This window comes from Polyodon spathula, chromosome 12, assembly GCF_017654505.1.
Source record: "Polyodon spathula isolate WHYD16114869_AA chromosome 12, ASM1765450v1, whole genome shotgun sequence".
NCBI classification, from domain to species: Eukaryota; Metazoa; Chordata; class Actinopteri; order Acipenseriformes; family Polyodontidae; genus Polyodon; species Polyodon spathula.
The window spans coordinates 3,998,691-4,021,182 of record NC_054545.1 but is presented as its reverse complement, the minus strand read 5'-3'; the positions used below and the strand labels follow the sequence as shown (position 1 = coordinate 4,021,182).

At 36.9% G+C, this 22,492-nt stretch overlaps 1 protein-coding gene across 1 annotated transcript in view; it reads right to left on the bottom strand.

The window, feature by feature from the left end:
- Positions 1–22,492, bottom strand: part of LOC121324033 (potassium voltage-gated channel subfamily H member 5) — a 69,805-nt gene that overhangs the window by 28,196 nt on the left and 19,117 nt on the right. Inside the window, exons 5-7 of the mRNA XM_041265421.1 lie at positions 21,297–21,412; positions 18,526–18,918; positions 6,462–6,891 (exon numbers count right to left, since the gene is read on the bottom strand). Coding sequence (XP_041121355.1) covers positions 6,462–6,891; positions 18,526–18,918; positions 21,297–21,412 — 939 coding nt within the window. The remainder of the gene's footprint in view (positions 1–6,461; positions 6,892–18,525; positions 18,919–21,296; positions 21,413–22,492) is intronic.

Genomic DNA, 22,492 nt, shown 5'->3' with positions numbered 1-22,492 from the left:
TGTCTGTTTGAACGGAACGAGTTAACCCAAAAAATTATAATCTGTGACAACCACAGAGGACATTTTCAAACTTCATCTCAAAGTTATGCTGGTTTCTCATTAGACTCAAATTTAAAGCCAGGTTGCCTAGAGCCAAGTTTCAAGCATGGTACATGCTGCAGAAGTTATTGACGTCAAATTATTATTTTCTGTGAAGGGCAAATTGTCAACTATCAGTTGACATACATATTGAGAGTTTTCCAGAAATGTATTTTTTAAACCTGTCCTGGGCCACAAAAAATGTTTTATTGGCACTCATCCTTTGGGGATGCTAATCAATTAAAATGTCCACTGTGAAGCAAAAACATACACACTGATATTTGCACTGCATGTAACCAAAAATCTTACTGTGCTGCACAACACATGTGAGTTCTTCCAAAGGTTACAAATCACTTGTACAAAAAAAATGGTCAGATCAGTCTACTGGAAAATGTAACAGCTGTGTCATTTCTTTGCTCCCATATTGCTGGGTGGAAATTACATTTCAAAAGAAACAAGAAAAAAAAAAAACTACTGTCAGTGTTAGGAAGACAATAGTGAAGAGACTTGTTACACAGTTTTTCACTTGCAATCTGCCCATTCAATAACATGGTTCATGGTTCAAACCCAGAAACGATTGCATTAGTGATTGTGAAAGGGTACTGGCAGGGCTGGAAACATCTCTCTCAAGCAAAGTATTTGGTTCCCCTTTATACCATGTGGCTGGGTCTTGACTGATGATCAATTATTCAATCAAGACCCAGCCACATTCCACAGGTGGATTTGCAGGGATGGAATTAACCCCACCCCTGCCAAACTTCAAAATAATAAATCTTTATCGGAAAAACGCCCAAAACCAAACATTATATTTGCAGGCAAGGATTCGGCCCTGTTATACTCATAAAAACTTTAAAGCTTCATCGTGACAGGAAATCATAGATGTCATCGTATTTCATTTCTCTGTTTAGTAATGTTGGAATGCTTCTGACCTCGAGCAGTAGAGTGTTAATTTGAAATGTTCTATGAGTAATGATGGGACATGTGAACTGTAAAATGTTCATCACAGGGGCATGTAGATCAAATCCCGCACAATCCCATCAATTCTATAGTTCCTGGGGGCTGTTTTTTTAAAATCAAACTGCAGCAATAGATATACAGGCTTGTCTTCCTTGATTTGGCTACTAGGCAGTAGTTTGTGCATGCCTAAATTCTCCCGTATTAAGTGGAATCAGACAGTTCCACACATTTAAATAAAACATGGAGGAATGTCAATAAATCAGTAGCGATTGAACCTTCCTGGCAGGACAACCAAAGGCTGGAAAAGGAAGAGAGATCAACAATTAAGCTAATTAAACAAGTGTGTAAAAAGTGGAAAGAATGATTTCTACTAATAGGCTTTACTTTGCACTGAATCATAGAACATGTTTGTTTTTTTTTTTAAATTAATTACAATATGTTACACCCTTTTTTGTTTTTGCTTTTAACCAACTGAATAAAAAACTGAAATCAATTCGAAACATTAACTTATTACTCATATAACATCCATACATACTTACATTATCACACAGGCTTACAGTATAGAATCATATTCTATATTTTAACTGTGTGCCCATCCAGCCTTCTCCTGGAGCACGTTATCTTGACTCTCCATGAAATATGAATTTGCAAAAGGCTGTTTCCCAATCAAAAAGGTCTTCTGCTTTTATAGGTCAAGTGTCAAGGTGTATTACCTTCATCAAGAAGTTCTGAAAAATATGACAGCTATAAAAAAAATGTAAAAAAAAAAAAAAAAATTCTAAAAATAAATACTAATTAACCATGTCAATGGAACATTATCATTTTCCAAGGTAAAATATTCAAGATCTTCAAGAAACTATTTGTCTAAACCAACATGACCACATAAGCAATGAGTGCTGTCTATGTGTGCTCATACTGGCATTTACCTGCGGTGACGTTAACTGACATCTCTACAAAGCAGCTAATGAATACTGATTCTGCTGTAATACAATTACAGTATAAACAGCTCTACAGTCATGTTAAAGATCCTTATTTCTTATTGTAGTGTGTATGTGGGACAAAAAAAACTGAAATTTCCATTTTGGGCACCTCGGGTGCTTTTTTTTAGCTGCTCCAACAGGTGCTCCCAGAACTGCCCCCACCACACACCACACACATGCACTCTAATCGTATCCCCCTAACCCCACAAAGAACCCCTAAACACAAAGACTGCAGTTAAAACTGCAGTAAACACATTTGTATAGAGAGAACATTATACTGTTGAAATTGCACACGTGCTTTGGAAATGATCTGATTTGTTTAATATTGGAAAAGAAAATATTCATGTTTAGATATTAAATAGGAAATTAAGCCGTTTATGAACTGAGCTCTACAGATGTAAGTAGTTTGTGGTTCATAAGTTATTCAGCAGAAAAACCTGAATGAGGTCAGTGATATTTTAATAAGTCTGTTTTATTAGGGTGACCTTCTTAGGGTAAGCAGCTGGAGGTAACAGATTCACTTGTTGACTGTTTAGAATTGCATCCAATTATCAACGGTGCATTCATATTCACTTTATTTTATGGTCATGTTTGACGTATACAGTACCTAACAGTGACATGTAACTGTAACTACAAACCCTACAAAAACATAAGGCATTGTCCAGTGTAGAAGGCAAACCCTGAATTGGTACTTTTATGGTTGACACCCTAGGGAGTACTGAGTAAAGAAATGCAACTCGTGTTTTCATTGCTTTGAAATGGTATGACAAAGGATGACAGATAATATTTGGACATGGTTTGCTCTGGTGACCTTCTTGGGGAGAGCTCAGGGGTCTGAAATACTTGCTTCTGGCACAACCTGCCATAGCCATGGCATAGGCCCATACAGTTCGTTAATATTCAAGCATTCATGTGTTTTTTGGCTTGATCAAAGTTGACATCAAGTGGAGAATTATGTCATTGCTTTATGTTCTTTATTTCTTTAAGATCAAACACAAATATTGGAAGCAACATGGCGTAACCGAGAAATTAACCAAATTCATGAATTATCAAATTATTAAATAACGGGGGAGAACTGTCAGTTCTTTAGAAAATTTCATGTAGGGTTTGTGTTTGAATAAACAGTGCTGGTAACTGGATCTCACTTCATTAAGGCATTAAGGTTTAGTTTAAATGTAATAGACCCCTGTTTGTGATATGAATACAACAATTACACAGTATGTAATTACATTGCAGATCTCAAGGAAAAATCTGTGGTGACAATATGTAAAGAAAAAACAGATCACTGGTGTTCTCAAGCACTAGCCTAGAGTCAGGCAGAAATCCCTAGATCTAATTACATGACGTTCACAGTAACATTATTTGTGGTGAACTAAGTTGGGGGGTCCATTTCACCAAGGCTCCAAACAAGCTTTGCTTTCCTTAGTTTAATTAAAGCTAACCTCAAAATGAATGGCACAGCCACTGATGTTGCTATGTGCATATTACAACATTTTAAAGGATTTAGATTTAAATATACCTTAATGGTATTTTCATTAGCTTAAGAAGCTTTGTGTATAATCTGCCACATAATAAATATGACAGCTTCTATAGGCACACATAGGCTTGTTTTTTTAGATGAGCTTTGAACATGCTCTCATATTATTATGATGAAAACCATCATATAAATGCAATATATTGCTAGAAATTATATTGCATTATATAGACAGCCTGTCTGTTTCATATAGGTGTCTATGGGAGCTCTTGGTGTTCCAGACAGCACTGCGTCTTTCAAAAGAACAGCTCTGCATTCAGTTGAATAGCATTCTTCTGCACAAAACTAAAAATAACTCAGAACACAGGTTTAGCTGACATTTTATAAAAGCTGGCTTACTTGTCACCAGTATTAAGGATCAGTTTATATAACCGATGTGTTACAAAGATGTGTTATTAGGTACCTTAACTCCAAATTACTAAGTTTGACATATATAAGCTAAGTAAGAAAATTGTTTTTTTATTCAAGGTAAAGCCTGAGAGAAGGGCTAAAGTGTGTGTTTGACTTGTAACAGGGTGCTGTTCCAGATAAAGTTCCCTCTTAGTGGTTTTAAAATTTAGCAAACAAACCACAGCACATACAATACATATACACACAATTTAACTGATTTATGCCTCTACAGTAAAATAAAAGAAATAACAAAACAAAAAGCATGTATTGAAGTGCTCCAGTCACATAAAAAAGCTCCATTTCTCCAAAGGTTCTTCTTTAATCAGAGCTCTAAGGATTTCAACAGACCAGACTCAGAAACGAGAGCTGCCTAAATAAAAGGAAGCAATGGAGCAAGCTTTTCAGAAAAATGCTATCCAAAAGGGAATTGCTAATGAGCAAAATAACATTGGATAAAACTGAAGCTATGCAGAAAAGTACAGTTGCCTGCAAGATGAAGATGCATAATTGTAGAATTACAGGATAATAGTAAAACATAGATTGTTATTGGGCTGAGTGGGACTAGAATCGGTTGTTAGATTGTGGTGTCAAGCTGCAGTGACTGGTGATGAAAGGGTGCCTGGTTCAGTCGTACAGCCACTGGCCAATCAGAAACAATCATGGAAAATATATAATTAGCTCCTGGAGGAGGTGAGTTATTGTTTTAATGAGCCAGCCATTAAGCAAGGTCCATGTAACTGACAATAACAACAACAAGAATAACAAAAACAAGTAATCAGAAGAAAGTTAGCAAAACCTTTGAAAGATTTCCTTCCATAATTACAATATGTTCAAATTGTTTTCAGTTATAAATAGACATTTTTTTTTTACCTTGCAGTATAAGCAAAGAGGCCCATTCCACTCCAGGGTTAACTCAATTCATTTTCAATGAACAGCTTGTGTCAGTTTATATCGGTAAAAAAGAACTTGGATTTTATGCCTGATGTGGAATTTGAGATATTTGTGTCCTGGGATTGTTTTTGTAAATGTTATTAAACATGTCCAGTACATATTTGTGTAATTTGATGACAGTGCTTTCTGAGAATACAATCCCTCAGTTTAACTGCAGCAGGCAGTACAGTGGTTGCCAAGCTGGCCAGAACCATATTAGAACTGTGCTCTCTTAACTAATTAAACACTGGTTCCTGACAGAGCTGCTGGTTTTCCCATTCGAGCCTTTGCCAATGCTTCAGCTGCATTGCTGTTAGTTGCTATAGAAAGTAATGCACAATTTAACCCTATCACTTCAGGGCTCCTTTTGCAAGCAAATATTGTTATTTAGATTAAAAATGAATCCCTGCGAGTCTGTCGAAGTGTTTGGCTGGAGCCTTCCCAAAAAAAGCTTTGCTGTTTGTGAGTATTGCAGCATTTCTCAAGGCACATGGCTGTTACATAAAAGGATTTCAGAGCGATCATGCATGAGTTCACCCTGGGTGGTCCCACATGCACTTATTTAATTCTGCGCTTGATTTCTTTCAAGTCACGCACTCCACACTCATTTTGTATTTTAGCTATTCAATGGCTATAGTACAGAATCTGCACTTTTCTGTAAACCGACAAATGCACAGGTTGCCAGTGATATCGATAATTTCAAACGTCAATTGCAATACAGATATGTTTTATAAAAATGCAAGGAACCGATATTGTCGATGGCTTGCAAGGAAGACATTGCGATTTTGGGTGCTGTGTGTTATTCACTCTTACAGCAACTTGCTGTCAGTATGAACAATCACAGTTATCTTAACTAATATATTCTTCTCCTTGTTTAGGTTCACTTTGTGTATCATTTTCTCTTTCTATCATCACACTCCAGTGGCCTCAAAAGGGTCTTTTCATGTATTTTCTCTGTGTTCAGCTGGTTAGTGTATCCATTAACCTGGAGGAGGGGGGCTGTCCATTCACTGCAAACTGACTAGATGACCTGGTCAGCTGCTACCAATGTACGCTCACGTTAGATTGCCATACCATACAGCAAACCCCCTTCCGAGATCAACCTGCACATGCCATGTGAGTTCTCATTGAGTTTGCGGACAATATTATACAGAAGAAATGAAGCAGTACATGTCATCAGTGTTGTATTCACATATAAAAAGACATTCTCTGTCTATTGTTTATACTAACAGCACTCTAGGACAATTTAATTGACCCATTTCTTGAATGTAAGGTACATTAAACAACTTAGCCACGCATTTGTATTGATTCTTACTAGAGCCTGCAGATTGTTTCACATTAAAGTTAATTCTTGGCAAAAAGTTGTGGATTCACAAGAACAGAACACATCAAGTATAAAACAGGATAATGTCCGTCCACACACTACCTGTGAACTGCAGGATTTCGAGTCACCACTTGATCCAAAATCTATAAAGTAAAAAAAAACTTAACCAATGCAGACTAAACAAGAGTTGATTGGACTTCACATACTAGAATCAGACACTAACAAACACAAACAAACAATAAAAAAAACACTGAGAAAATATACTTACAGCCCACCATCATCATGGCCACAGAGAATATCTTTTCCCCGTCAGTGGTTGGTGCAATGTTTCCAAATCCAATTGTGGTAAGGCTTGTCATTGTAAAGTAAAGGGAGGATATGTACAAGGAGTCTTTGCTCGGTCCTCCTTCCCACTGCCCTGAACCACTCGCATTGTACCGATACGGGGACCCAATGCTCTCGGCCAACTGGCACAGCCAACTGTCTGTCTTGATGGTGTTGGTCACCTCATCTATGACCTCATAGTCCCCGATGCTGTACCATATGCATGCTAGCCAGTGAGCCACCAGCCCAAACACGCAGACAAGGAGAACAAGCACTGCTGCCCCATATTCCAGGTAATGGTCAAGCTTCCTGGCAACTCGGCCCAGTCTTAATAGCCGGACCACCTTTAAAGAACTGAAGAGGCTGCTTATACCCTGAAAGGAGACAGAAAATAAAAACGACAGGTGTCAGTATTGCATATAGCACAGGCTTTCACAAGATTGTTAGTGCCGACCAGTGAAGCAAATCTGGTTTAGTTTCATCTCATGTGTTTGTAATAATAACCGTTTCTAATTGTGCTAATAAGAAATTATTAGCATGACATTGTACATCTGCTGTGCGAGACCCAGAACTATTGGGCTCATTATTAATTATGTATTTATTTAATTAATTAATTTATTTACACACTTCAAGGATCACCATGTTAAAATGCATCCATTTATCAAGTGGGGCTAGGGACAACATCATGAAAACCCTGGATTTATTGTTTATATATAAGAACTATAAAAAAAACAAAAAAAAAACACTGTTTGTATAAGTATGCTGAGACAAGGAACCAGCTATACAATGGAAAGATTAAAATCTACTAATAGTGACAGATGTCTAGTAATTGCATTTGCAGTAGGATCCCTGACACTTTGAATAAACAGCACTCGCAAAAGAGGGCTTTTTCCATGTATTTAAAAGCACATGTATTATGCACTGATTGCATGGTTAACCACTTCACATACATAGCATTAATTACAGGTTAGAGAAAGTAAGTTTAATTGTTTTTTGATTCTGTATGCCAAGCACATTCCTATTACGTGACCACAGGAGTAAATTACCAGCCTAATAATATTCACCTCAATTAGATTCAAGCTGTTTTTAGTCACGTTTTCTAATATTTTACCCCAGTCCCAGTGTCACTTGTTTTTTTTTTTATTCAAGTCAGGACTCAATTTTATTTCAGCTTGACTATAAAGTAGTTTTGCGAAGGCTATTCAAGGCTTGTCATTATATAGTAATTTATTCGATGGTACCACCAAACAGGTATTACAGACATTATTTAGCTCTTTGCGCTGACTTGCAATTTGCAGAGGAACAGTTATGTCTAGAAATGCATTTGTATCTTGTCTCTTTAGAGTCCCAATCCTATTTTTAACCATGAAGCCCTGGCACAGAGTACCATCAAGATGCACTGTAGTAATGCCAGCTTAGATTCACAGGAGATACAAAAAATATAATAAACATTTGAATGGAAATAAAGGTTCCACAAGATTCCACAGATTTTGTTCCACAAGTTAAAATAAAAATCTTGACTGTTAAATGTAAAATGAAATGTGATACCTACACAAACCGTACCAGGTTCTGAAATGCATCTAAAAAGATTAATTTTCCTTAAAGTGGCAATTATCCGAAACCAGTCACCATCTTTTCTATACCTCACCCCTGGACTGTGATCATCCGAATTGGAAATAAGATACTTGATAATGATTTATTCCTGTTTGAAGTGGGCCTAATTGAGTGCTTTTTTAACCCTTTGTCTCGCAAGAGCTGCGTGAATTAAAAGCAGTTGCCGGGCAGCAAGAGGTCTGCATCTGTATAACATCACAGCTGTTGGAAGAAGCTGTCAGTTCATCATTTGGTGTTTAAATTTCAGGGTGTTTAATAAGATTTAATAAGCTGGTTGATGTTTGGTGAGTTTGAAAGTGCTGCGCAAACCATTTCTGCAACTGCACATTGCTGGGGAACATAAAAAGAGACTGCAGTCTCTCTCTCGCTGTGTTTAAATATTTATATCCATTTGTTGTTTTTTGCTTAAGGGGTCTTTGTGAACATAAAATAAAACAAGAGAGCCAGTGGAGTTGTTAGGGTCAGTTTTGGATGGTGATAAATTAGATTTTGATTAGAATCAGAGTTCACCCCCAAGTCTCTGTAAGTCTCTTTGGATAAAAGGACCTTCTAAATGACTAAACAATAACACAGGGCGCTGAGGTAAGTCAATGTCGTGCAAGAATGTGTTAGTAACCGAATAGCTAAAAACTTTATTACACACACAGTTAAAATATACAGAAATTATACTTTTATATAAGCTTGATGGGCTCAAGAAATCACACCTAGACTGTTTAAAAAAACATTTTTAAAGTATGATTGTAGAAACAGAATGTAGAGCAAGCCAAACTAACCAACAGTGAATACTGGACTTTGTCTGTTGAGCCAATATGAGTGGTCACAATATATGATGTCACAAATCAATATATCTTTTTTCAGATCCATGTGATCAATTACATTCCAGCTACACATTACAAGGTACCACCATCGTTCACGTCAATGGCATTGCAAAAACGGCAACACCACATCCGCCTCTGCAACCCTTTTAAAACTGCACAGTATGCTGGCATGGTCTATTGTCTTTGATTGCATTATCAGGGTAGTTTGATGCACATTGCAATTTTTAAAAAATCAGCATTGCTAGCAAAATTCTATCAGAATTATCATGCTGATATAAGAAAATGCCTGCCCTGTCCGAACGCCCCCACCCCACACATACACACAGACTGTGCCCTCACATTAGCCAATGCCATGCATCATCGCATCACTAAGCTGAGGGGGTAATTATATTGTCAAGCTCTAATTAGCTCCTAGCCTCTGCAAGTCCAGAGTTATCAGAGAACATTATAACCCCTGCAGTATTCAATTATCTTCATTGTGCAGCATCTTTCAATTGAGCAGCTCCTGATTTTTCACCGTTATTGTATTAGCAAGATACTAGGTGCTGCTGCAGTTGACTTTCTTTCTGGGCTTGACCCAGTATTTAACTCCTTCAAAGCCAATGTCATTAGAGGAAGATACTCTTGTTTTTGAGGCTTAAGCAACTGACTGAGGGACACACAAGTGCGCAATTATTCTGGTCTGATGTATGTCTCATCATTTACAGTATATAAACAATACAAAAATAAATAGCCCTGCAAGCATTATAAGTATTCTTAAAATTGGAACCGGTTTTTAAAACATTTTGCATTACTTTCATTAGCATGTTTTGAATTCACAATCCCAGTACTGTTTTAATTACTTGTATGCTTTTTTGTGTCCTTGAGAGTGTCGTTATTTTTCATAAAATCATAAGCAGTGTTTCCAAGACTGGTTTACTAAGCTTGAGAATGTAATATTTTCTCCACTTTTGGATACACAGTAAGACCTAACAAAGTGAACACCATTGACTTTATACAACTCAAGATTAGTTGGTGTGCTGCGCAAAGGTTGGATGCTGTACGCAGAAACAAATTCAATACTTCATGCAATACTGAATTTTCCAAATATCACATTTCTCAAAAATATGACTGTCTGGCCAAAACGTTCCTTTGTTTTTAACTTCATATAGAACTGCAGATGAATGCATTGCAGTATTAAGATCATTTCATTCGTGATCCCTAAGCTTAAGGATTTTTTTTTTTACAAAGTAATGACAGCTGAAGTGGTATCCTTAATAAGAGTTACTTCCTCAGGCAAAAATGATAATATGACACAGGTGCCCTATAATATATACAATGATCTAATTACATTAGAGAGAAAAAGCAGATTTGAAAAAGCAGAAAACAGCTATTAAAAAAAATTAGGATGTATAGGAAAACATATGGGAAATGACAGAATATGACCTTTTTTTTTTTTTTTGTCTTTGCTCTGAGCTCAACGCTGAATAAAAAAGATAAGTGTTGTTCCCTGATAGGTCAGCTGGAGAACTACACAGACAAGAAAACACAAAGCTACATAGGCAAGAAAGCTCTTAGAAAACACAAAACGTTGTGTTATCCCCAGTTTTTCCCCCATGTACAAGTACTTTATCTCCCCCATCACAGCTGTGTTTTTTTTTTAAATTTTTGGACAACAAAGTACTCGGGTGGAAAACAAAGACACATATCTGAACTCATTTTTAAAGAAGCCCCATTTTGAGCATGGCAGGGTTAACACCAGCACGAGGCCTGAACTCAGTGTTCAAAGCAGGAGGTATGACTTCAGGTTTCTCGCAGTCTTCTTTTAAATATTAATAACCTACTTTTAATCTAAGCAAAGAGAGAACACACACAATCATATTAACATTTTTCTTTCTGTAATAAGCTATCTAAATTCCGTAATTGCTGACCTTTTGTGTAACCTTTTCATGTTGCTTATTTGTGCCTGACAAAAATAGCGTTAGAAATCAAATTAGTAGAAAGCGAATATTTGGGTCAGCGCTTTGTTATGAATTGTTTTTTTTTTACATGCTTTGCAAATCTATAAATACACATCACAGTGTGAGCTGTTTGATCCTCTACCAAGGCTTGGAATCAGTAACGGTTTGCAGCAGTCTTGCCTCCAGAAAGGCTTAAGACCCATTTGCCAAGAGCCTGCATGGCGCATCCTTTGTAGCGTGTGAAGAATGGGGTCCCACCCTTTACACAAACATCCATGCTCTTTTATGTTGTACAGCGGTGGAAATAAGACACCCATTGCATAGTAGTTTCATCCATTCCTGGTTTTACTATGAATTTAATAAGACACACCTGAGCTTGTTACATACACACTCTGGCTAATCAAGCTCATATTAAAACCTGGACTGGGTGAAATAAGAGTATTATTTCCATTCCTGTTGTAAATTGTCCAGGGGCAACATTTGAATTTGAGCCATTGTTTTCCACTGGGGTTATCAAGCCAAACAGATTCGCGATTATAAGGACTCGCAGAAAATGAAGTTGAACACAGCGAATATTTTAAGTGTAGGGGGCACCACAGACTTGACATATGCTGCCAATTGAATTTAAGTAACTTTATTCCTTCTAGAACTATATAGATTTTTTTTTTTAATGAACTGCCACCAGCTTGCTGAAAGACTAAATTTGTGTCAATTTATTTTTCAGATTTGCTCATTAGGAATTCATACACTTCTGTTTGATTTGGTTTGTTCCATGCACAAAATATGATTTGGAAATGATTCAGGGTAGCTTAATTGAGACGTCCCATGTTGTTTACATGGAATTTGATTGAGTTTTGACAGTACTGTATTTCATCTGGCACCATAGACTGTTAATTATACCATGATTGCATCTGTCACCTGTGAAAAAAATATCTTAAACACCATGATGTCTGGACATTTGCATCACAGGGGACAATGTTGCCCAAGCCTTCTGGGCATTAATTAGGTTTTGTTGAGAGTCTGATCACTGCATCCTGTGTGCAGCACTTGGGGGTGTATTGATTTTCCCCAGGTTTGAACCATCTGTGCCAGCTGCTGAATTTATTAATTCACTCACTCTGGAGGGTTTTTTCCATTGTTTCATGCAGGGTTCTGTTTTTTATTAGCACATCAGCCACAAAACAAGTGCAATTTCTGCATAACCTGTAATACCATACATGCTATAATTACAAACAGCAATTAGATGCACAGATTTGAAGAAACAGGCACCAATTAGTAATGATATACAGTAATTATACCTTGTACATGTTAATTGTACTTTTGGGTTACCACACACTATGTATACAAGTTTCATTTCGACTTTAAGACTTATCCATATATATATAGTATATATATAGATATATATATATATATCTATAGATAGATATATATATATATATATATACTAGATATATATATATATATAGATATATATATATATATATATATAGGTCCTAGGATGTGATTTAGTAATGATCCGATGTGACCCACTAAATCATTACTTTATATTTTATTTTTGAAATATTATTTTATAGCGTTCTTTTTTATTTCAGGCATCACTTATACCTTGCCGTTTACATCACAGGGGTTGAGGGTGTTAATAAAATATTGTTTCAGCATACTCATTCAGAGAAATGACCTTTGATACTTCAGACCTCCACACTGAATTAATTTCAAGAAACAGATACCAATAAAATGTACAGGATACAGGTATGACGGCTGTGCATTGAAAGGACATGCGTAGAGAAGCTTTAAATGTACCTGGCTTGAATTAGCTGCTAAATGATATTTTTATACTGTAGTGAGACACCTGCCTGGACCTGTCTTCACGGTTACTGTGGTCTGTCTGAAACACTGCTGTTTATCCAGTTCCCTGTATTTTTTCCTTTGAATGTTTTGCATATCTAGTTTTAAATGTATAGTTGATGACAAATTGTTTTTCCTTCACCCACTGCAAAAGGGATCAACATTTCAATCTAGTGTTTGAAAATGTATATATGTTTAGGACCCAAGCCAAATAAAAACAGTAATATTTCACCTATAATTCTGAATTAACTGCAGAAAACTGACTTTTCTAAAATAACATTGTTAATAATGCAGTGGGGGGGGGGGGGGGGGCAAGACTGGTGAAAAGCTGAGAATAAAACTCTTACCTCACTCATTGCAAATTACAAAATTCACTGTGGAGTTTAACACTAATCACTGATCGGCAACCAATGCGCTTAAACCAGCTCCCACTCTAATCCTGACGCACTGGGATGGCTTTGTGTTTGGCACTGGATTTCTGACAAGGTTTTGTTATTTAATGTCAATATTGTTAACTCATATGCTGACAATCTAGGCAGTCAAAGCGGCCGACAAGGGTCTGGAACATTTTCTTTAATATCAGCATTTAATCCATCAAATCAGACATTCTTTCAATGCATTAGGGAATCGTGCCTTTTATAATATAAAGACTTCTATTTCAGGCGCTTACTTCTGAAATAGATTGAGTGTTTATTAAGAGTTATAGATGAACAGAGCACAATATCCTGCTGAAATTGTTACTCTGCATCTGTATTTAAAACCCCATTGTGGCAGTGCGATTGCCCTGCACAGTGGTAAATTAGTGTTGGTGTGGTTTATATGTGGGAATGGGTTTATTTTGTATCGTTTTGGGACTTGATTAGTTTGATTGTATTATTGTTTACAGACGGGCGCTTGATTGAGAATTGGCTGTGCTGGTCCTCAATCAGCACGTGGGCGGGTCTGGACCGAGTGTCCGTCAGTTTAAAAAAATCCGCGGGAGATTGCTCGGGGCTGCTGCAAGGCCTACCGTTTTCACGGCACCTTTTGAGTTAGTTTGGGGTATTGTGTTTTATTTTGCACTTTTTGTACAGTTTGCTGTATATTGTCACATGATCGCCTTTATTTTACTTTCGTTTTCTGTTTTTGTTAATAAATCCTGCACGCCTGTGCCGGCATTTCAACACCACCTCTGTCTCTCTGTATGCTTGAACAGCGGCTACCCACACGTGTGACCCGAGGAAGACCCTGTCACACCCATGAACCTTCTTTTTAACCTGGGTCCTTTCCATAACCAGTGGCAAAAAGTTAGAACAACTACATACTTAATATATCATAATAATATTCTGCTAAGTGCATTGAAGCAACTCAAAGTGCTGTACTTTGTAACGTGTATTTGGCAACAGACTCTTTGCCTCAGTGCCTATCAGTGATATTGTGCAGCCTAGTATTGCCAAAAAGCCAGACACCCATTTACAAACAAGCTGCAATCTCAATGGAAGCCTCTGGGTTTGACCCCTGGCATCCTAACACGTTTAGCTGGAAATAGGTATTTTACTGCAATAGAAAAGGAGCAGTTCCAATATTGCTCTTTTTATACCCTGACGCTTGATCAGCTCTGTGTGGTTTGCATTATTATTTTCTGCTGTATCTAATAATGCTGTTCTTCCCATTTTGTGCTCTTGCTATTTTACAAGTTTCCCTATCGAATCGAACAGTAATATTTTTTTTTATGTTCATACTTTTAAATACCAGTCTCAATAATAAACTAGCTCTAGTCTGAAAGACATGATTTAGAGTACTTCATGTAATCAATTGCAGTAGCATTTTAGAATGAATTTCATTTTCCTACGCTCTCTATTTTTTACTATTTACCACAAATGTTCTCCCCAATTAAGAATGTCCAATTGTGTCACCAAAGCAAATTCTCACAGACATGCACTCCTCTGACTATATGACTCGCCCTGTACGCCACGCGGCTCTGCCTTTACCAGGTAAGCCACTCAGGGACCCACATGCTCTCTGTTTGTTTCATGTGACTGCCACTAACGGTTCACCACTCCTATTATAGGGAAATAATGGGGTCGATTTTCAAAGTGATTACTCCAGTAATCTCCAATGTACTCCTATTTCTTGAAGCCTAGTTTTCCCTTGTAACCAGGCATTCAGAGAATTGATTTAAGTTATTATTTCTTCTGAATTAGTCAAGGCTCAGACAAGTATAATATAATTTTTGGATTGATATTTTCATATTTATATAACTCATGTGTAACAATACACTTGTTTAATACATTGGATTAAGGATCAATCTTTTTTTTTTAATAATAATATTATCAACTTTGAAATAATGTAAAGAAGTTCTTCCAGAAGTGGCACAGACAGTCCCGCATATTAAAATGTAGCATGGCTGCGCTGGCCTAGCCAGCATAGTTGATTGCTGCCTCTATAAACACGTTTTTCCATTTCATAACAGCAATAACACCCTCAGCAGGAAACATTACATGCTAGATAATTGACCTTCTCTTTCCAGTATTCTCTTGTGGCGTGGGGCCATTGTCTGTTGCTGCAGTCAATAATCTAGCAGGGTTTTCATTGTGCATCTTGTATGATTGCCTGACTTTAAAAAAAGTAACAATGGAGAGAAGCTTCAAATCCACAATTTATCGACCACTAGAAAAACATTTAGCTAGCTGAAGTTTGATCTCATGCAGCTAATACGGTAGTAAATGCTAGGCTTGCCCCTCCTGAAGAAATCATGGGCTCTTTTACAGCAGTTTTATCAATCCTGAAAAATTCAGTGTAGAGATATTGCAGCAGCAACTTTGATAAGCTGTCATATCGTGTCGCCATGGAAACGTGAAGCATATGGTACAGCTCCCTGTTTAAATTACACAAGTACATTGAGCCCAGTCTGGTATAAGATCCAACTGTTCAAATACAACCTGCTAAATATATCATTCTTAATTAATAAAACACCAAATGAAGAGCGATACTAATCCATAGAGCTGACACGCTACAAATATTCTTCATAGAATAAACTGTTTCATCTCAGTGACACTGCATTTATAATTACTTAATTGCAGTAGAAAATATGGAGCTACCATTCAAATAGCTTATTTTATAGTTGACACCTTTTAATAAATAGGCTTTTTTTTACTATTATAATTAAGAACTGCAAATCCATACAGGGCCCTGCATGTTCTGAATGGAGATTCTCTTGATCTGTAATCTGTTTCAACCATGACTCCATCTTTTGTCCACAATATAATATTCTGGGGATAAAACAAACAAATAAAAAATTATTATTCTTTTTGTTTCAATTAAAGATCATTTATCAGAATGCAATCTTTGGATATTTTATACTTTGGAGTCGTTGCCTTATAACTAACATCACATCCACCAACTTAGAGATATGACCACAGTAGGGTTCATGGAATCTTTCAAATCATAACCTCATCAATAGAAAGGGCTAACCAGAAGGAAGAAATATGTCCCAGGGACCAGCCCTGTACTGCAGAATGAATATTCATCTTGTGTCTTAAACTGGTATGGAATTCCACACCAATCACCATAGCAGAAAAAGAAGGCTTTATTAATTTGTCAAATTTTTCAAATATTATTCTCATATGCTAACAAATTGTGGCTCTACATACCGGTATCAGATACAGTTATCAAACTGCATATTTTATACATTTGGTTGCTGTGGTTCTAGAACATTTTTATAGTGTGGTCACAAGAGCAGTGTCCTAGTCTACGTACCATGCATCCAGGTTCTGCTGTGTTTGTACGCATTTACTGCATTTACCCTACTGATTACTGCAGGCTTTGTATTTAAGTTTAAATATGAAATTGTAAACACTTTCATACATAGCACAGCCAATACACATTCCTATTGGAGAAAGCCCCTCTAGAAAGAGCCATCATTACAGTTAATACAGTACCTGCTACTTGGCACTTATTGTACATACACCATGCTGGACAAAATCTACTAATATAACTATAAGAATAACTATAGTACATGTCACTAGAGGTAGCTTTGTCCCAATATATTATTCAATAATTAATTTCTCTGACAATGCACACTGATAAATCAAAGCAGTCCATGCCTTCACAGGATTACATACAGTATGGGATAACATATTGTAGGAGATGTAATGCAGAGCTCTATTTCAACAGAGTCCAGATGATAGCATAAGCTCTAGCACTTAAAGAAAGAAATGAGAAGTCTCAGGCTACTGCAGTTACTCAAATATTGTGTTAAATGTACTGTTAAAGCACCTATTGACCTACATTTAGCAGCAGTTTTTGCAGCTTTAGTTGCCATATTAGCTTTACCTTAGACACGTTTAACACAGGCTATATTAGAAAAGTCTCTGTATAGCTACAAGCGCCAGTGGCTTCTAGTCATCAGGTTTTGTGTACTGGCACTGTGTACTGACAGGAATACAAAAAAAAACTTGATTTACTAGAAGGCACTGGCTCTAAAACTGAAATGGACACTTTGTGGATCTACTCTATGAACTAAACACAGCATTTGAGTAACTGAAATTGTAAGAAGGACTGGAAACTAAATGAAAGGTAGGCAGATAGTAAAATTAAAATAGAACAAATGACCTTTTATAACCATGCCCTACAGCTGCAATACAAACCTATCGTACACTGCATGTCAGCAACACTACAAGTCAGCTTTGACTCCATCCTTGGCAACATGAAAGTCACTAACTATATTATATTGATAAATGTAATGCCTATACTTTTGTGACTGTAAGATGGGCATGTGGAGACAAGAAACATGGTCTGTGCTGCAGTTTTTTCTAATTTGAACTGCACTGCATGATTTATGACCCAGTCCCAGTATTCACACCAGTCTCATCAGTCACCTTAGAATCAAATTGACTGCAGAAAATGAACACTGCCCTTTGACCTCTTATCAGGCCACTTTCATCTAATCAGTTAGGAGGCTTTGTGACCCTCTGTGGTTCAGAGGCTTGTCATTCCACCGATATTAATGGACAATCATAAAACAGGGATACCTTCCAACCTTCTAACCTCTTTATGAGGACCATAAGACATCGATTCAGAGAATTCCACCCTTCAGAAGTATTGCTTTTAGGAGAAGGAATTCAGTTCTACTTAATAATTCTTTCTTAACACAATCACTAGGTCACATCACTATATATCCGTAACTTCACAAGTCATGGAAATTGGATCAGCACATTCATTTCTGAATTACAGAATCCCACGTGGAGGGTACTTCTAGTATTACTGCAGACTAAAGGATGCCAAATTCACATCAAGTGCTGCAACTGTAGTTCAAAGACAGTATGTCGTCACTTACATTTTTACTTGTGACCCAAAAACAAGTAGAGTAGTACTTCTATCTGTTCTTGTTCTAACTGGAAGACTTTATAAAAGTGAACGTATCTGCATGACACACAAAAATCAGCACATCATCTTTACTCTTCATATATTGTCATTCCAGTAAGGTTTCTTCCTTCAGTTAAAACAGTGAGTAACTAAGACAAGCAAGCACTGGTATGCACCTGTTTTTGAATCACAAAGGTCCCGAAGTCAAAGCTTATTACTGGGCTGAACTGACAATGCAATTGAGATGCAAAGGAAGACAAGCTACTTTCAAACAGCTGGAGGCTGATTAAAGAAGTTTAGGAAGACTAGTTCCTTTTATGCAAAGATCAGTTAAACCCCAAATATTTCCCCAACACACCATTTATGGCACAAAGCACAAGTTAAAAATCCTGTTGAATAAAAGGAAAACAATAACACCACAATGGGGGAGTGGTTATGTCCTTACCTCATCCACATTCTCGAAGGCATTGATGATATCATATGGCAGGCACGACAGCAAGTCTATGATAAACCAAGTTTTCAAATAGTTCATTCTGATCAGCTTGGGGTCTGATATAACTTCCCCTCCAGGGCCAACAAAAGTGGTGTGAAAATTGAGCACAATGTCCACTAAGAATATAACATCCACTACGCTGTCCAGCACGAGCCAAGCGATATTGTTCTGTTTCGTCTTGAAGGACACGTTGTAAGGGACCATGATAGCAGTGTAGAAAGTCAGGATCAGTATGACCCAGTCCCACGTGGTCTTGAACGCACAGTAGTGTAAAATAATATGAGGAGGAGTCTTTGGGGCTTCTTGCTTGTACTGTGGAAGGATGTCTGATCCCAGCTGAAGAACCTGCAACGCGAGAAGAGCACAGAGTGGTGAGGGCTTTGTATTTGGTTGCTATGCGGCCAGGCTTCTGTTCTAAACTGTTTTTTTTTTTTTAGAAGATACTAAAATCTTACTCCATTTCCACCTTGTTTCACACAGCCCTCGCTAACATCTCTGCTAGATCATGTCTTCAAGTCAGTCATGGACAAATCCAAGGCTACATTTTGTTTAGAAACCTAACAAAGCAACTATTGCGATGTTCACTTTCAAATGGATAATGATAGCCTAGCTCAGGTGAATGGATTTACATTTGTAAAGGGTGCAACGGACAGAGATTTCTTGTATTACTGATATATACTGTCTTTATAGTTTTTTAAAAGTGTGATTAATGTCAATAATAAATCCATTTTGAATGGGGACATAATGTTACTATTGATGAGTGCAGTTGAATCTTTAATAACTGTGAATCAGATGGAACTTATTTATACCTATCAAACACCCCTATATCTGGCGATAGATTATTGGTCCTGTTTTTACCTTTGAATCAATTTAACCATCTCATTCAACACCACCACCCTACTGCACTATGATCAATATTCACTCTGGGAATTAAACGACATTTTAAACAGTCACATTTTCCCTTGCCTTTTTTTTTCTGCTAAACTAAACAAGTATAGTTTCATCAAATCAAATCTGACTGCAATAAAAAAAAGCACACACAGAGCCCATCAAAACTGCAATTCTGCGTCATCCATTCACTTCTGCAGCTAAAACTCTTCTGTTATAAGAGCTACCTTATCTCCCCTTACAGTAGCTGACAAGGCATTGTGTGCATCTCTCTTTTTTCTGAAGTCTACGTAGGTGGTATTATAAAAAATGTAAGCATGTCTTTTATATTTTCTGATAATTACAATTATTTGATATTAGACTCTCGCTAATCCGAACCCTGCAGAGATTAGTCATTTTTTCAGATTACTGATCATATTCTCAATGTACTAATAATACCTTGCTTTTGATTTTTGATGCTCCGCAAACAAATTACAGAAACGGTTTATTGTACACTAATGCTTTTAAAGTTAAGTTTCTGCAGCTCCTATCAGCATGCATTATGATATTGTGGTTCAGATTATAAATCAGTTCAGACCAGCCAATCTACTGTATTGTGAACTAAGTTTAATTAAAGACAGATAGATAGATAGATAGATAGATAGATAGATAGATCACAGAGCAGTAAGGCTTCTCATTGACTGCAACACAGTTTATTCCTGGTCAGATAACAGATTGGACTTGGGAATGCACAGCGGTAAATGAGATCCCATATGAAACTTAAATATTTATTATAACAAAGTATTGTTGCTGCTGCACTCAATACCTACAGAAAAGTCTACTTTCAGATGATTCAGTCAGGTAATGGTAGAGAGAGGAGCTGATCCACTCTGTCATTCAATTTTAATTGGTCATTCACTCACAGTGGCTGCCAGTTTTGCTATTTGTCTAATTCAAAGGCTCTCAGCCCAGGAGGTTGGTGGGTGAGTCACTTGGGTGAACAGTATTATTGCTTGTGTAAGTGGCTGGATTGTCAGCACTGGACTCTGACTGATTCTCTGTACACAGAAAGCACAGCGTGCACAATCAACAGCCTGAAGCCATATCCACTTGGTTTATTCTCTTGTCAGATCTGAGAGCTAAGATGGGCTGAGCCTGTTCAATTGCTGGATGGGAAACTTTCAATGAACAAGAGGTGAAGCAAACAAGAATTGGTACTGGTGGCTCACTGAGTATTACCATGCTTTTCCCACAATTATAATATGCATTTATTGTTGTTTGCCATGTTTAATATCCTTTACCATACCTTGCTATGCTTTACAATACTTACCTATGCATTAGCATGCTTTCACCATGCTTTGTTACACTTTGCTATGCTTTTACTATAGTAAACATTTATAATGAATATCTTGAATGAATATTGCCCCTTGACATTAAGGGACACATATTCAAACCATTCACTTTAATCAGTCATATAATTCAAGGACTCTCATGCACCATCATGTAGTTTGTTTCTTATTTTTATCTCCATTAAAAACAACAAAAAAAGTAGTAGTGAGATTGGATCAAATGCTTTGTAAAGCTGTCTTAGATTGAAGGTGCAGTTTAAGGTTAGAATTAGCTAAATTGAGGCAACAGTATTTTGAAGACGAATAAGTTATCTGCATAAATGTATTTCTATCAATTGCAATTTGTCACAGCTGTTTGTGTGGTCCACTGGCCACTATACACACCAAATTGTTTCAAATGCCCAGTTTAAAGTTTGGGAATTATTGTATTGGGGTACCTGTCTTTTTCTGGGATTTGAACTTAACATATTCAATAAAGCACCTGACTCCAGCCGTTCAGGATCTCACCTCTGCCAGCCTCGAGTGCTTGTGGCTAACATCCGCCTTGTTCAATGGAGTCAGCTGCTGGATAACGCTCCGGCTGTTTGTCAGAGCTCGTGTCAAACGAGCAAACTTTGTCCATCCTTAAAGACAAAACATCACAGTTATCTGTAAAATTCCTCTTCTAAATCATTTTTGTCAAACCAGATCCAGTATTGTGCACCTGTGCGATGAATTAATACATTTTTAAATAGTATAAATAACCCTAGTAAAACTTGTAGAAGCTACATTATGTATATAAATGATTCGACTGGGGCCTTCAGCAGTGTAATTACACATAAAAAAAGCAATGAGCTCTTCCTAGAAAGCAGCTTGTTTAATTTGCATGAAAACGGATCATTAAAATAAATCTTTGTGCATTTAATCCATCAATAAAGGTGCTGCCACAAACTCTAACATTTTACAGGATGTTGTGATTTGTCGCTTGACAGAGTTGCAGGCTTAACAGGTTTAAATGCTGCAATATATCACTGGTGCAGTGACAGCTGTGGGAGAGGTCCGATGCCAAACCAACCAAATGTGTCTTGCAGAAGACACTGTCATGACATTTCTACAAGAAGACAGCAGCTTTACAAATTTGGTTCAATTTTAGGATCAATAATGCATTTCGTTCAGCTCTGCTATTTTGCAAATAGTAACCCATCTACCGCTATGGCCAAAAGATTTGCATCATCTAGAATTTTAGGATTAAGACATAATTTAAAAAAAAAAACAGCTATTTTATTTAACATCATGTAATCAAAGAAACTACAAAATGATATCGCAAAAGTCTACCAGAATCCATAATAGTAGTTCAGTATAGATTTTGAAATGTCACATTTTTCAATGTTTTTGTCATTTTTTTGTTAAGTGCATGGAAAACTACAAAGCATTACGTAATTCAATATGTTAACGTAAAATTATTCAGCAGGTTTCTTTTGACTTTATGAAGCAAAATTTGTTAATTCGATAGGTTGATACAAAAACCTTTGTCCGTCGTTGTAAGCCGTATTTGTTTCTTTATACCTTCAACATCAATCTTTTCCTCACCGTCCCACATTATTAAATTACCAGTAAGCAAACTCTGCTTATTATATTCACAGGGCTCTGGTGGATCGGTGAACACGATTTCATCTGCAGCCGCTTCATGTTTATTACATTTGTCTCTTTCTTGTGCCTCTGAG